The 15145-nt window shown below is 34.7% G+C and overlaps 1 protein-coding gene across 4 annotated transcripts in view; it reads right to left on the reverse strand.

Moving 5' to 3' along the window:
* LOC144452609 (fibroblast growth factor receptor substrate 2-like) overlaps positions 1–15145 on the reverse strand; it is a 49862-nt gene that overhangs the window by 1092 nt on the left and 33625 nt on the right. For 3 of the 4 annotated variants that reach the window (XM_078143727.1, XM_078143729.1, XM_078143728.1), the window contains exons 2-4: positions 4274–4536; positions 3041–3387; positions 1–1750 (exon numbers count right to left, since the gene is read on the reverse strand). The exon at positions 1–1750 is cut by the window's left edge and continues 1092 nt beyond it. In XM_078143727.1, the coding sequence (XP_077999853.1) occupies positions 1085–1750; positions 3041–3387; positions 4274–4536 (1276 nt within the window). In that variant the 3' untranslated portion in view covers positions 1–1084. Of the gene's footprint in view, positions 1751–3040; positions 3388–4273; positions 4537–10165; positions 10278–15145 lie in introns of those variants that run through there. The other variant, XM_078143731.1, reaches the window with a different exon arrangement.

A 15145-nucleotide genomic window follows, 5' to 3' on the forward strand; every position in this document is an offset into this window, starting at 1 on the left:
TATAGACCTCATGACAGCGCCCTCTATTACCTCATAAAATCTATACCCCCAGACTTGAAGCATGCACTTTATGACAAGCACCCTCTATACCTCCAGACTTGCAGACTTGAAGCATGCACTTCATGACAGCGCTCTCTATACCCCCAGACTTGAAGCATGCACTTCGTGGCAGCGCTCTCTACTATACCCCCCAGACTTGAAGCATGCACTTTATGACAGCGCCCTCTATACCCCCCAGACTTGAAGCATGCACTTTATGACAGCGCCCTCTATACCCCCCGGACTTGAAGCATGCACTTTATTATGACAGCGCCCTCTATACCCCCAGACTTGAAGCATGCACTTCATGACAGCGCCCTCTATACCCCCAGATTTGAAGCATGCACTTCATGACAAGCACCCTCATATTAACATCTACACTCTCCTGGAGTGAATTATAGACTTCATGACAGCACTCTCTGTATCCCCTGTAGTGTATGAGCTAAACACTTTCCACCTACTACACATCTTTGGGAAGATATTTCACATGGAATGGAGAAATTTGAAGGTAGCATTGACTTAAGGTTGTTGACCCTGCCTACGTACACACATCTTATCAAGCAATAAGTTTAACTCTACAAGATGGTGATAAGTACATCCCATAATATTAACTTATAAATGTACCTGTAAAATAATTCATTTCATAATATATTAATTCAAATGTAAATTTTTCAATTTTTTTTGTAAAAGGAAGAAATTTTGATATTCATGATCAGTGAGTTGAAATTGTGGTGACCAGAATGTGTGTTTGTAAACAGGTTCAGTTGATTCTATCACATTGCGTAAACGATAACACTGAATTGACACAAAGAAGACAACATTTCTTAACTAATCTCTGATTGAAAAAAATAGAAAATTTTGGCAATGAAAACCGGAATCATTGTAGTAATGAGTCTTTTATCTCTTTGAAAACGTTTGCTCCAGGTCAAAGGTCAAAGGTTGAGTTGTCTTTGACATTCAATTTATAAAGTTCACATAACTGAGATTGCTCCAGGTCAAAGGTTAACAGTCTCTGACATAATTGTATAAATTCATATTGATAATCTCACATTGGATCAATATTACTATTATGCCGCGTTTTACGCACAGATTCATCGTGATGATCCACCTGTCCGTTTTGTGACTTGGTCAAAGCGGCAGTTTTATCAAAGTCAATCATAGCATACATATCAGTCTTTTTACTTGGTGTCTCAGGTCCTGGCGTTTTTGGAGTTCTTGGTGAGGACCCAGGAGTTGAATTGGAGTCTGTTTTATTTTCCAAGTTTTCCAAATCAAGTTGGATATAATTTATCTTTTTCTTGGGTGGAGGTTGAAGAACAAGTTTGGATATTCCTCCATTTCCGTTCCCAATTCCAGCAGCAACTTGATCCAGATTGGCATAGGTATGTTCAGAATTTGGAGAAATCAGTCCGTTTTTAGGACTCAGTGGTTCCTGACAAATTGGTGACCTGGACAGTGGTGAACACTGGTGGGGCACTTCTCCAAGAGTGTCTAAATTTGCATAGCAGTGGTTAGGTGTAGTTGGGGATCCTCCGCCGTTATTGGCATTTCCGCTGGATGTTGGAATTATTTGCACTGTCTCTCTACTTTGTTCCTCTTCATCTGATAAGTCAAGTTTAGCATAGTTCACACTAAATTGTTGACCTTGAGGAACAGGTTCTCCATTTGATTGTTGTCCAATATTTATCTGGACTGATAATGGATTCACACCCTGAAATAAATCAATTTATAATAATCGTCAAATTTCAAATTTTTTAGTGAATGAATAATTATGTCTGATTTATATCGTTCTCTAATTTTGGAAACAATTCCTGGGACCAATGAAATTGTCACCCTCTACTCTGTCTATCTCCATTTATCTGTCCATATCTGTAATCCTGGGATCAATGAAATTGTCACCCTCTACTCTGTCTATCTCCATTTATCTGTATATCTGTCCATATCTGCATGTGTGTGTGTGTGTGTGTGTGTGTGTGTGTGTGTGTGTGTGTGTGTATTATATATATTTGTATACCTGTCTGTCTGTCGATCTGTATCTGCATGCATGTCTCTCTGTCTCTCTCTGTCTGTATATGTATGCTGATCTGTCTGTGCATGTCTCTCTGTCTGTCTCTCTGTATATGTATGCTGATCTGTCTGTGCATGTCTCCCTCTGTCAGTCTCCCTCTGTCTCTGTATGTATGTATGTTGATTTGTATCTGCATCTTTCTGTGTGTCTCTCTCTGTATATCTGTTTGTCTGTTGATCTGTATAATGCATGTCTTGCTGTCTCTCTCCATCTCATTAAAATATCTAGTGATCAAAAGAAGGTAACATCCCAAGTGATTCTATATGTAAATCATACAAAGTATATGCAAGTTCCTCAACCCACCTAATCCTACCTCCCCTCTTAATCTATACCTCCCTCTTAATTAATGTAACCTTCCCTCTTAATCCCCTCATCGAACCACTGTTTCTCTCATTCCTCGTTTTCTCTGAAGCTATGAGACTCTTAACCATCATATAGCCACAATATAATGATGTCATCAGTATGTGTAGCCACAATATAATGATGTCATCAGTATGTGTAGCCATAATATAATGATGTCATCATTATATGTAGCCAGTGTAATGCCATCAGTATCTGTAGCCAGTGTAATGATGTCATCAGTATGTGTAGCCAGTGTAATGATGTCATCAGTATGTGTAGCCACAATGTAATGACACCACCTGTATGTGTAGACACAATGTACTGACATCACCTGTATGTGTAGCCACAATGTAATGATGTCATCAGTATGTGTAGCCACAAAATAATAATGTCACCAGTTAGTGTTAGCACATAATGTAATGAAAGCATCAGTTTATGTGACTAGAGTAATGAAGTCATTAAATTGTGCTGCCATTGAGTAATGAAATCTTCAATTTGAATATTAACCACATATGCAGAACATCATCAGTAATAATTTGAACAGAAAAGAGCAATTCCCAGGGGCACACAAGATAATATTCAAATTCATACCTCTTCATAGCACAATGGTCCAGGTGTATTCACATAATTATGTAAATGAGGTGACACAGGTGAGGAAGGACTGGTTGGTGTTCTTGGAGTGGCACTACTTGGAGGTGTACTGTCAGCAATAATACTTCCATTCACATAATGAGGACTTGATGATCTAGCGCCCCCAGTTGATGACAAGGAACCACTTGAATGTTTACGAATAACACCGTTGGCACCCGTCAGTGAGCTGGACCGACTAGCAACTTGATGTTGACTTCCTGTCTCTTCAGCTTGTCCCTGTCGTTCTACATTGTCTTGTACCAGGTTAAATAACTGTTCTGCTCTCTTGCACTTGAAAGCATAAATTCCTGTCAAAACAAATGATTATAAAACATAATTTATCAATTTCTGTTATTTGCAGACTCCAATGATTCATTGGCAGACAGCTTATAAATGCACAAGATTAATTTAATGTTGTTCTGAAATTACAAGTAATTGTAGATGATGTAAAATCATAAAATGACTCTCCAGAATCTACAGTTTCTGAAAATGCCTTCATTTCCTGGAGTGGTGATCCCCTTTTAAAACAGCTAAGAAAATAGCATGTTATTATAATTATAGTAGTTTCATGTATAAAGCTAGTACATGTCATACAAGACTGCAAGATATTTTGTGTCACTGTGCCCTCACTGGCCTGCTCTGAGAGTACCCTGTCATGGTATACAATGTGTGAGGGCATGCCATCACCGGGTATACCAATGTGTGAGGGCATCCCTTCAAGGCAATGTGTGAGGGCACGCCATCATGTTAATACAAATGTGTGAGGGCACGCCATCACGGTATACCAATGTGTGAGGGCACGCCATCATGGTATACCAATGTGTGAGGGCACGCCATCATGGTATACCAATGTGTGAGGGCACCCCTTCAAGGCAATGTGTGAGGGTACGCCATCACGGTATACCAATGTGTGAGGGCACCCCTTCAAGGCAATGTGTGAGGGCACCCCATCATGGTATACCAATGTGGTAGCCTAGCACCCCATCACAGAATACCAATGCGCGAGGGCACCCTGTCATGGTATACCACTGTATGAGGGCACTCCATCACGGTATACCACTGTGTGAGGGCACCCCTTCACAGTATACCGATGTGCAAGGGCACCCCATCATGGTATACCAATTAATGTGTGAGGGTGCCTAGTGACTATTATTGACATGCACTTAGTTTGCAATTATTTCCACATCTACTTACCAGGACCAGTGGGACATCGTCTACCACTCTCAAATGAGAACAACTCGGCATCAAAGCCATATCGCCGTAAACATCGTAGTGGCCACCTAACAGGGTCCTTCCCTTTTTGGTACAAAATTAAATCTGCCAATCCAACTTCTATGACACCACTACCAAGTTCCCTTCCATCGTCGTCTACATTTTTCACTTTAAACATAGTAGGATTATGGTCGGAATCAATATCGCCACGGATACATTTGTTGCCCATTGTTATATTAATTAATCTGAAAATTACAACAAAAACAAAAAATATATTAATGACATGTAAAAAATTAAACTTTACCTTTATAAATTATATACATAATAAATAATCTACCTACAATGTACATACATACATACACACATACATATATATATACATACATATATACATACACACACATGCACACGTATACACGCAAACACACACATGTGATATATACACACTACACACATATGTATACAAATGTATACATATACACACACCTACACATACACGTACACTAGTAGTTGTCACTGGAGCTGTATCAGTGCATACACAAATTCTGGGGGTAAAATGATAATTCAGAGATAAATAATTGCCTTTGATATTACGATGTAGGTGGCTGAATCGTTAGATGGATTAAATCATCAAATTAGCTCTCAAGAGAGATTATATGGACAAATTACAGTCATTGATTTCATTTGAATGGACTGTAAGAAGATCTCAGACTAATTATCTGAAGGAGGACTTTTAAATTATCATTTCTTGACAGTTGAAAAAACAGTTCTTGCTTGTAAAATAAATGATGAATATTTGAAGACAGCAAATAACATGATGACGTTGGTACTGAACATATACATGACATTCTCAGAAAGAAGCCATTCCACTCATAACTTCAAATCCTCCAGCACTAATTAGCTGTTTTTTATGCTTTAAGTATTTTGTTGATTGTTTTTTACATGAAGTGACAGTTTGATAGGTCAGACTAGGTATGGATTATATGGAATAAACAAGGCATAATTCCTATTAATAAGCCTACTATCAAAGTAAGGAGCGAATGACCTCATTATCAAAATGGCCAATCTGAGTATGCTCAGGCGCAAAGGACTGAAACTATAGTTCCAATGGCGCATTGATTCTACCTTCAATGTTTTGATCTGTTTCATTTCCATACAAGATATTTACATAATGCACATTACAATTTGGTGAAATAGTGAACCATATTGCTCTGTGACCTCTAACATATATCTAGGACATGACAGAAAACAATAATGATGGTAGCGATATACACACTGTGATTTAGGAACAACTAGTAATAAGTACAGTTTGATATCTCCACAGAAGTACATTACTTTGTGGCCAGGCTATTTCATCTTTTTGTTTCTCAGAGGCAAAAATTCAAGACTGGTTGATTCTGCAATTTAAGTCAATAAATGATAATGTTTGTATAATTTGAACTGTAATGTTATAACAATAGTCGGACATATTTTACACAATATAAACACACTTTAGCTTTTTCCTTTCTTTTTGTCTTTTCTATCATTCATACCATCTTTCTCTCTCTCTCTCTCTCTCTCTCTCTCTCTCTCTCTCTCTCTCTCTCTCTCTCTCTATATATATATATATATATATATATATATATATATATATATATATATATATATATATATATATATATATATATACACATATATATATATACACACACATATATATATATATACATATCTTCTCGGTGTCTGTCTGTCTCACTTTCACTTTTTCCTCTTTACAGCTCTTTCTTTCTATCCCCCCCCCCCCCAATCAATCTCACCTCCTCTCTACTCTTATCTTTTCCCTTTCCCCTCCTCATCACACACATCTTTATCACATAAATGAAAAAAAATAACTATATTATGCAAATCTGTTATTAATCTGTAAGATACAGACATTCTTGGCACGCTATCAGCCAGCACTCATCCCTGATAGGGTTGATATATCTTAGTCTAATAACCAAATAACAAGAGTATAAAGACTATTAAATAAACTTTTGATGAGAACTTTAAAACTTTACAAAAACATAGTTTTTGAAATCCTGTTTCCATGGCAATAAAATGAATTTTAGTAAACCTAACCCTGCATTGTACTGTGTATTTATCCTGTGAAGGCCATAAATAGGTCCCTGGATGGTGACCTTGGCCCAAATATAAATCTAACCTTGACTGCTGAATACCTAATACATTGTTCACAGTTCGTAGTAATACTCACTGTCAGTCAGGTCACTTTCATCAAATCTATTTAGAATTGACACAAGTTTTTTGTTTCTTTCTTTCCTTTTTTGTAAAAGATTTTAGTACAATAAGGAGAAAAGAAGGACAATTGATATGAACTAGTTGTGTAGATATTCAATTGTGTACAATTTGGACATAGAACTTTGACAACATTTTAGAATTAATACATGACATTGGTTTTTGTAGTGAGGACAAAGGGAGAAAATTCCTTTGGAACATATTATCATATGTTGCATAAAATTTTAGGTGAATAATTAATTCTTAAGGATGTTTTATGATTATATTATTACATTTTTCAAATAAGATTGTTAAATATTTATATAGCTCAAAGAAGGACAATAAAATTATATTTTTAACCTTAGGTAGAATATTTGACTTTTTTGTCAGATATTTGACTTTTTTTGGTCTAGATATAATCTTTATTTTCATCTAGATATAAGTAGCCTGCTTACATTGCTCTGTTATTATTTGTTTCACTGTCTCACTAACCCCTTGTAATGCTGTCAACAGCAACCAATTAATGTGGTTTGAAATATTAAGTGCTCAAACTGATTGGTTACAATGGGGAGTGATAACGTGCGTCAGCCTAATTTGACTACATATTCAAATGAAGTCAATATTATGTAAATGTGCCCTTGTTGAAATGAGCACAAGAGTATCATATTTTATGGCAAAAAATTACACACACACACACACACACACACACACACACACACACACACACACACACATACACACACACACACACACACACACACACACACACACACACACACACATATATATATATATGTTGATAACAAAGATTGAAGGCGTGGCTACATAAACTGCTTGCTGTTGATAGCATTACAAGCAGTTTATGAGACTGTGAATCAAGATTACAGATCACGATATAATCTGAATAGATATCTCAATCTTCCATACTTCATCTGGTTGGCCTTGGTAAGGTCATATACAAAAGATTTATATTTCTTTTATCTTGCACTTTTTGTCTGTTTTTCAGGCATTTTTTTAACGACTTTTTTACTACTCTGCCTAGCAGTTATTTTATTTGTCTGGAGCTATAATGTCAAAATGTGTGTATTTTATGTCCTAATGTGTTTTAGTATTTGTAAGTGGACTTTTTGTGTGATTGTTGATTTGATGTATGAGGGCCTCAATGGAAAGAATCCGACCCTTAAACACTTTGCGTTGTTTGTAACACTTGATGTACTGAGTTTTACTCTCAATAAAGATATCTTAAAATAATAATAATTAGTATTTTTTGATGGGTGAAATTGATGCCTCTGACAAGATTTTAATAAAGTAATTATTTAGCATATCTTTTATCTTTCTGTTAAAATTCTCACTGATCAACACTTTTTTCTTGTATTCTTGGAAGTTTTTTGACCAAAAAATTAATTTGTTTCAATTTATTTTCCTCACTAGGTGATATTTAATTTCAGATATATATTAATCTAACAGGTTACATGTACCTGATATTAGTACTGGATTTAAATTATATCAGATTATTAGAATAACGCATTGTCACTGCTACTAGCACCTAAGTTTAAAAATGTTAAAAGTTTCACTTGCATGTCAAACACAAATCTTAGTTATCACAGTGTGATAGCATTATATAACTTATATAATAACTTAATAAGAGGTGAGATCATGATGTTGAAGTGATACTGTTGGTAGCCTTGTGGCCATACAGCTTAAGAGGTGAGATCATGATGTTGAAGTGATACATGTACTGCTGGTAGCCTTGTGGCCATACAGTGATAACAATAATACATGGCCACTGTCTATCAATAACATTAGATTGCATTCAGGATGTCTTTATATTAAATTCATAACATAAGATCTAGCGATGACACTATTTACCCCCTCCCACCTCCCCCTATCCCCCCTCCTCCTACATTGTACACCTATCATCTGCAACATTCAGTATAATTTACATATAAATATGTATTTGTCATTATCCTCCAACTGTCCTTACATTAATCATATCAATAATTCACATTTTACAATCCATATTAAAATAGTTCTCATATTTTTATTTTTCTCCAAGGCTGTTTCTGCCACACGCGAAAGTTCCATTCAAGAGTGCGAAAGCTCCATTCAGGAGCACAAAAGTTCCATTCAAGAGCATGATAGAATTGTATATGTTTGTTTGTTTGTTTGCTTACTCTTGAATTGTTGTGAGAGCTGATGTTGCAGTGTTTGTCATCAGTGTTGCAGTCATTCTAAGTCCCTATAATGAAGTATACTTTGAATTGTTGTGAGAGCTGATGTTGCAGTGTTTGTCATCAGTGTTGCAGTCATTCTAAGTCCCTGATGAAGTATACTTTGAATTGTTGTGAGTGCTGATGTTGCAGTGTTTGTCATCAGTGTTGCAGCCATTCTTAGTCCCTGATGAAGTATACTATAGTGTTAAACCTGCTTGCACTATTTTTGTTCTCATTTATTGCAGAATGAAGTATTTTAGAATCCATAACCTATTTTCATTGCCATCCATAAATTGCATAAAATATATTTTTTATACAAATCATCAACCAAAATTTCTTGTAATTTCGGTTCAAGATTAGCAGACTGTCTTGTATTTGTTCTATGTATTTATCTGGCATGCAATCATTCATAATTATAAACTTTATAAGACGTGAAACTGTTCAAGAAATATGTTGAGACAACGATAACCAGCCATTGTTAAATCCTGACAGTGCTGCTATTGTATCCTAACACACATTATATGACTCTTGTAAACTGCATTCAATAAAGTACATTCTTTGAATAATTCTACTGGACAGTCCTAGAGTTATTTCAATTCTACCACACAGTCATGGGGGGTTATTTCAATTCTACCACACAGTCATGGGGGGTTATTTCAATTCTACCACACAGTCATGGGGGGTTATTTCAATTCTACCACACAGTCATGGGGGGTTATTTCAATTGTGTAAAGCATTGAGAGTGATATGCTAATTAAGTTACCATGCTGAGAGACAGAATGTAAAACAAAAGGCAGCAATCAATGTATTTACAAAACAGTTTCATAGAAATTCATGAACAAACTCTGTGCTATAAAAACAATTTCTCATTTTAAAGTAGTGTCTAATTTAGTCATGATTGAAAATGTAGTCATGGTGTTGATTTAAAATTACCTGTAAGTTATTAGTGAATTAAGGTCACCTGCATGTACCAATACGGAGATGGTGTTACGGTCGACTTTCTTGTCATTGTGTGTGGTGTAGTCAAAATAATACAATATAACACAGTTGTACATACTCAGTTTAGTTGAAACCATACTGCTATAATGATTACTAGCAGAGAGTGAAAGCACATGAGGCTCATTACGTAGAGATAGAATAGTTTCCATTCAGTTTTAATTCAATGCTGCAATAACACATACAGTTTACTATTAATTGACTTTAAAAACGTACCTCACTGTATGACAACAGCACTGAATGTAGTAACTTAAATTTCCAAATCAAATTTCAGTTTAGGAAATAACATGCATTTGTCAGCCGTGAAGGAAATGATGGCTGTATTATACATCTCACTATATGCTTGTATGTCGGTTTCCAAAACATGATCTCGTACCTCGCTATTGACAGTGAAATCAATGAATGGTTCAATTACCTGACTGTAAGTAATCACACAGCAAAGTCATATTATTCCAGTTTCTCTGTACAAATTCAAAAACCTTCCATCGCCTTGTCAGAGATTGCACCACAATGTTATCAGTCCACCACATTTCTCTTCACTAAAGTTACATGTTAGCACACACACACACATGTCCTTCAACCATAATGAGATGTGATGTTTACATCACGTCCACTTAATAAACAAACAATCAGAGGTCACTCTTCAGGGTCAACATTACTGGAGGCAAGAAACATCTCCACTTAATAAACAAGCAAGCACATGTCAATGATTCAGGGTCTAGTCTATACTATCACTGCTGGGCTCTTTTACTACACCACCCAGATGAGTCTTGGGAAACCACATTCCAACTACTCTGAGAAGGAAGTTACACACTACATTTCAAAGTCATGACAAACGGACTGAGGACTCATGTTGATGGTTATTGTAATTAAAAGATGTATCTGTCATGAAAAGTGATAGACTGTCATGAAAGTACCTAAATCGTAATACTCTAGGAGCTATAGTTCTTGTGCAAGCGAGTTTGGATTCAGTTTCCCCACTCTCACTTGGGGAGGTTTTGTAGGCACCCCCAACAGCCGGAGCCTATTCAGTCATCCAAGCACTGGAGGAAAGTATTTAACAACATAATACTGCCATTCCCAGGGTTGCCTGCCTGTAGGTGGATATATCTTTAGTAACCTTGTTACAGAGGCCAAATTATGAACTAAATAATGTATTAAATGGAGGATTAAAAATAATGAACAAATTTCTGGAAAGTATCAACTTTTCCTTCCTTTCATCCATGTTATGATTATTTCTCATTTCTGGTGTAATTATTATTTGCTTTATCATGGTATAAAACTAAAGGATAATAAAATAATGAAAAAATCTTTGCAAAGTAGAGAGAAATACTCTTTTATCAACACTTTATTTTAATTTATTTTATTGCATTATATTAATAGCAAAAATTCTTTTATTTTTCAATTTGACAGTATTTGTAATGTTGTTGTGCCAAAAGTATTCTAGTCAAACAGCACTGTAAAGCCAGATAGCTTAATTAAATTCTACCTGTAGTCTTGGAGGACAAGCAAACTTTTTTTAAAAAATTAAATAAAAATGACAGTCAGAATAGCAAAAATAGTGTAACTACATGTATAGCATTAGTCCATCAAGTCTACATGTAATGACTAGATAAAATAGTGTAACTACATGTACTAGCATTAGTCCATCAAGTCTACATGTAATGACTAGATAAAATAGTGTAACTACATGTATAGCATTAGTCCATCAAGTCTACATGTAATGACTAGATAAAATAGTGTAACTACATGTACTAGCATTAGTCCATCAAGTCTACATGTAATGTTGTCTCTGGAAAATGTTAGTACATGTATTACCAGATGCAAGTAATCTCTGGACTAGTATATTGTATATCTATATATATGCATTCCAGTCTCTGGACTACGACTAGTATATTGTATATCTATATATATGCATTCCAGTCTCTGGACTAGTATATGGTATATCTATATATATGCATTCCAGTCTCTGGACTACGACTAGTATATTGTATATCTATATTATACATTCCAGTCTCTGAACTAGTATATTGTATATCTATATATATGCATTCCAGTCTCTGGACTAGTATATTGTATATCTATATATATACATTCCAGTCTCTGGACTAGTATATTGTATATCTATATATATGCATTCCAGTCTCTGGACTAGTATATTGTATATCTATATATATGCATTCCAGTCTCTGGACTATGACTAGTATATTGTATATCTATATATACATTCCAGTCTCTGAACTAGTATATTGTATATCTATATATATGCATTCCAGTCTCTGGACTAGTATATTGTATATCTATATATATGCATTCCAGTCTCTGGACTAGTATATTGTATATCTATATATACATTCCAGTCTCTGGACTAGTATATTGTATATCTATATATATGCATTCCAGTCTCTGGACTAGTATATTGTATATCTATATATACATTCCAGTCTCTGGGCTAGTATATTGTATATCTATATATATGCATTCCAGTCTCTGGACTAGTATATTGTATATCTATATATACATTCCAGTCTCTGGACTAGTATATTGTATATCTATATATATACATTCCAGTCTCTGGACTAGTATATTGTATATCTATATATACATTCCAGTCTCTGGACTAGTATATTGTATATCTATATATATGCATTCCAGTCTCTGGACTAGTATATTGTATATCTATATATATACATTCCAGTCTCTGGACTAGTATATTGTATATCTATATATATGCATTCCAGTCTCTGGACTAGTATATTGTATATCTATATATATGCATTCCAGTCTCTGGACTAGTATATTGTATATCTATATATACATTCCTGAACAATCAATATTTCTTTTCTTTTAATTTCTAAATTTGATTTAAATTCACTCTTAGACATTTACTATTTATTTCAATGGCATGCATCAAAAAATATAAATACTGGCCAATTGTATCACATTTTAAAGACTTATTATATTGATTTTTTTTCCAAAAAAAGAGAAAAGAAAATGAAAGAGTCATCCACAGTTCAAGGAACAGGTTATAAATTATTTATCTAATTATGAGATCCCTTTCATTGTGTCATGACTTACGGTTCACTGATGGACCAATTAAAAGATCCCTTTCATGGGGTCATGACCTGTGGTTCATTGATGGCCCAATTAAAAGATCCCTTTCATGGGGTTCATGATCTGTGGTTCATTGATCACTCCCTAAAGTTCACCAAAAGTTCACTGTAATATTATTGGATGGAACTGTTATGTCATTCCTATAAGGAAAGTGGTTTTTATGGTGATGACAACCTGACCTTCAACCTTTGGGGGTGACAAGAAATGATGTCATCATTACTTGTAGAATGGACGTTGTGATAACAATGTAAAAGTGAGATGAATTTTACCATTTTCAACTGACCAGTGAGATTCTGAACTCTACCAAGGCAATGTTACAAACAATGCAAGGACATCATGTTTCTGTGACCCTTTAAGTTAGGATTAGGAAAAATTTTACTGTTTACAAGTTGTTATACAAAATGAATAAAAAAAAACTCTTAAACTGACAAATCACACAACAACTAGTCTTTTTTCTTTATATTTTTTAACCAAAGGAAATTTGGTCATTTCAATGTGTTTATTTGTACATAAAAACCATAAGCCTGATGTCTCACTGGATCTGACCTCAGCCTAGCTACAATTGACGTATAACTTCCAATGTTGAGTACATGTAACCAACCTGTACAATATATCTATACTATGTCAAACGTGGCAAGTGGTGTGTTCATTGGGCTTCTTTTTCCCTCATTATCTTTATATTTTTAGACGTAAAAATAATGTTTCACTAATCAATGTATGTGGGTATATGATTTAAATGATGTTGCTATGCCACTACATACAGTACAATATGATAAAACTTCTACGGCTCGGAGATAATTAATGTATGTGGGTATGTGATTTAAATGATGTTGCTATGCCACTACATAGAGTATAATATGATAAAACTTCTATGGCTCAGATATGGGGTTTACGAACCTCGGTAGGGTGGCTGTCATGGTTTATCTGCATAATGTTAAAATATGTGAAAAGAGTAACTTATACTCAGAGGTGTTCAGTTCTATTAAAGTTCAACAATAAAACTAACATGAAAAAATAGTTAATTTTACATGTAAAACTCAAATTGTAAATCAGCAAGTTATGTAGTTTTGAACACTTTGACTTTAAAATCAAGTTGTGATTTACTGAAAAATTGCAAAAACACCTTAATGTTTGTCAAATACGTGGGAGGGGAAAAACTTGAACTCGATTGTAACTTCATTTCTTGATCGCCTGTAACCTTGGTGATAATATAATAATGCAAATCACAGCTTAGTTTGTTTTGATCACACTAATTACAGCTTGACTGTATCCATTGGTTATCCAAGGATAGATGAATAATTATGCAGATCACTGAACTGGATAAATTATGCATATTATATAGCCTGGATGTTGCCAAGGTTGCAAGGGTGAAGGACCGGACAACTCTACGGTTACGCAATGATGCATGATGATTGGTCATCAAATATGAATGACTCACAGCACTGTCATATAACATACCATTTGTAAACTAATGATTCAGGGCCAATTGTTTTTATTGTTACGTTTCTCATCGTAACACCTTAAAAGTGGCAAAATGGATGAGGATTGGGATTTATTTTGGATCTTTAATTCATAAAAAAATTATTGCTTCCTACTTGAAAAAATCAATGTGAAACAACATTGACCAAGTCTGTGTTTGTAACTCAATGTAAAACAACATTGACCAAGTCTGTGTTTGTAACTCAATGTAAAACAACATATACCAAGTCTGTGTTTGTAACTCAATGTAAAACAACATTGACCAAGTCTGTGTTTGTAACTCAATGTAAAACAACATTGACCAAGTCTGTGTTTGTAACTCAATGTAAAACATATACCAAGTCTGTGTTTGTAACTCAATGTAAAACAACATATACCAAGTCTGTGTTTGTCACTCAATGTAAAACAACATATACCAAGTCTGTGTTTGTAATTCAATGTAAAACAACATATACCAAGTCTGTGTTTGTAACTCAATGTAAAACAACATATACCAAGTCTGTGTTTGTAACTCAATGTGAAACAACATTGACCAAGTCTGTGTTTGTCACTCAATGTAAAACAACATTGACCAAGTCTGTGTTTGTAACTCAATGTAAAACAACATATACCAAGTCTGTGTTTGTAACTCAATGTGAAACAACATTGACCAAGTCTGTGTTTGTCACTCAATAAATTGCAAAAAGCTAGGAAATGTGTGATAAGTTTGTATTTGTACATACAATAAAGATTTCACACATTTATTTATGTTTTGCCATTTATTGAGTTACAAAGACTTGTTGTGACTTTTCAAGTAAGAATT

The sequence above is a fragment of the Glandiceps talaboti genome, chromosome 23 (genome assembly GCF_964340395.1).
Source record: "Glandiceps talaboti chromosome 23, keGlaTala1.1, whole genome shotgun sequence".
Taxonomy (NCBI): domain Eukaryota; kingdom Metazoa; phylum Hemichordata; class Enteropneusta; family Spengelidae; genus Glandiceps; species Glandiceps talaboti.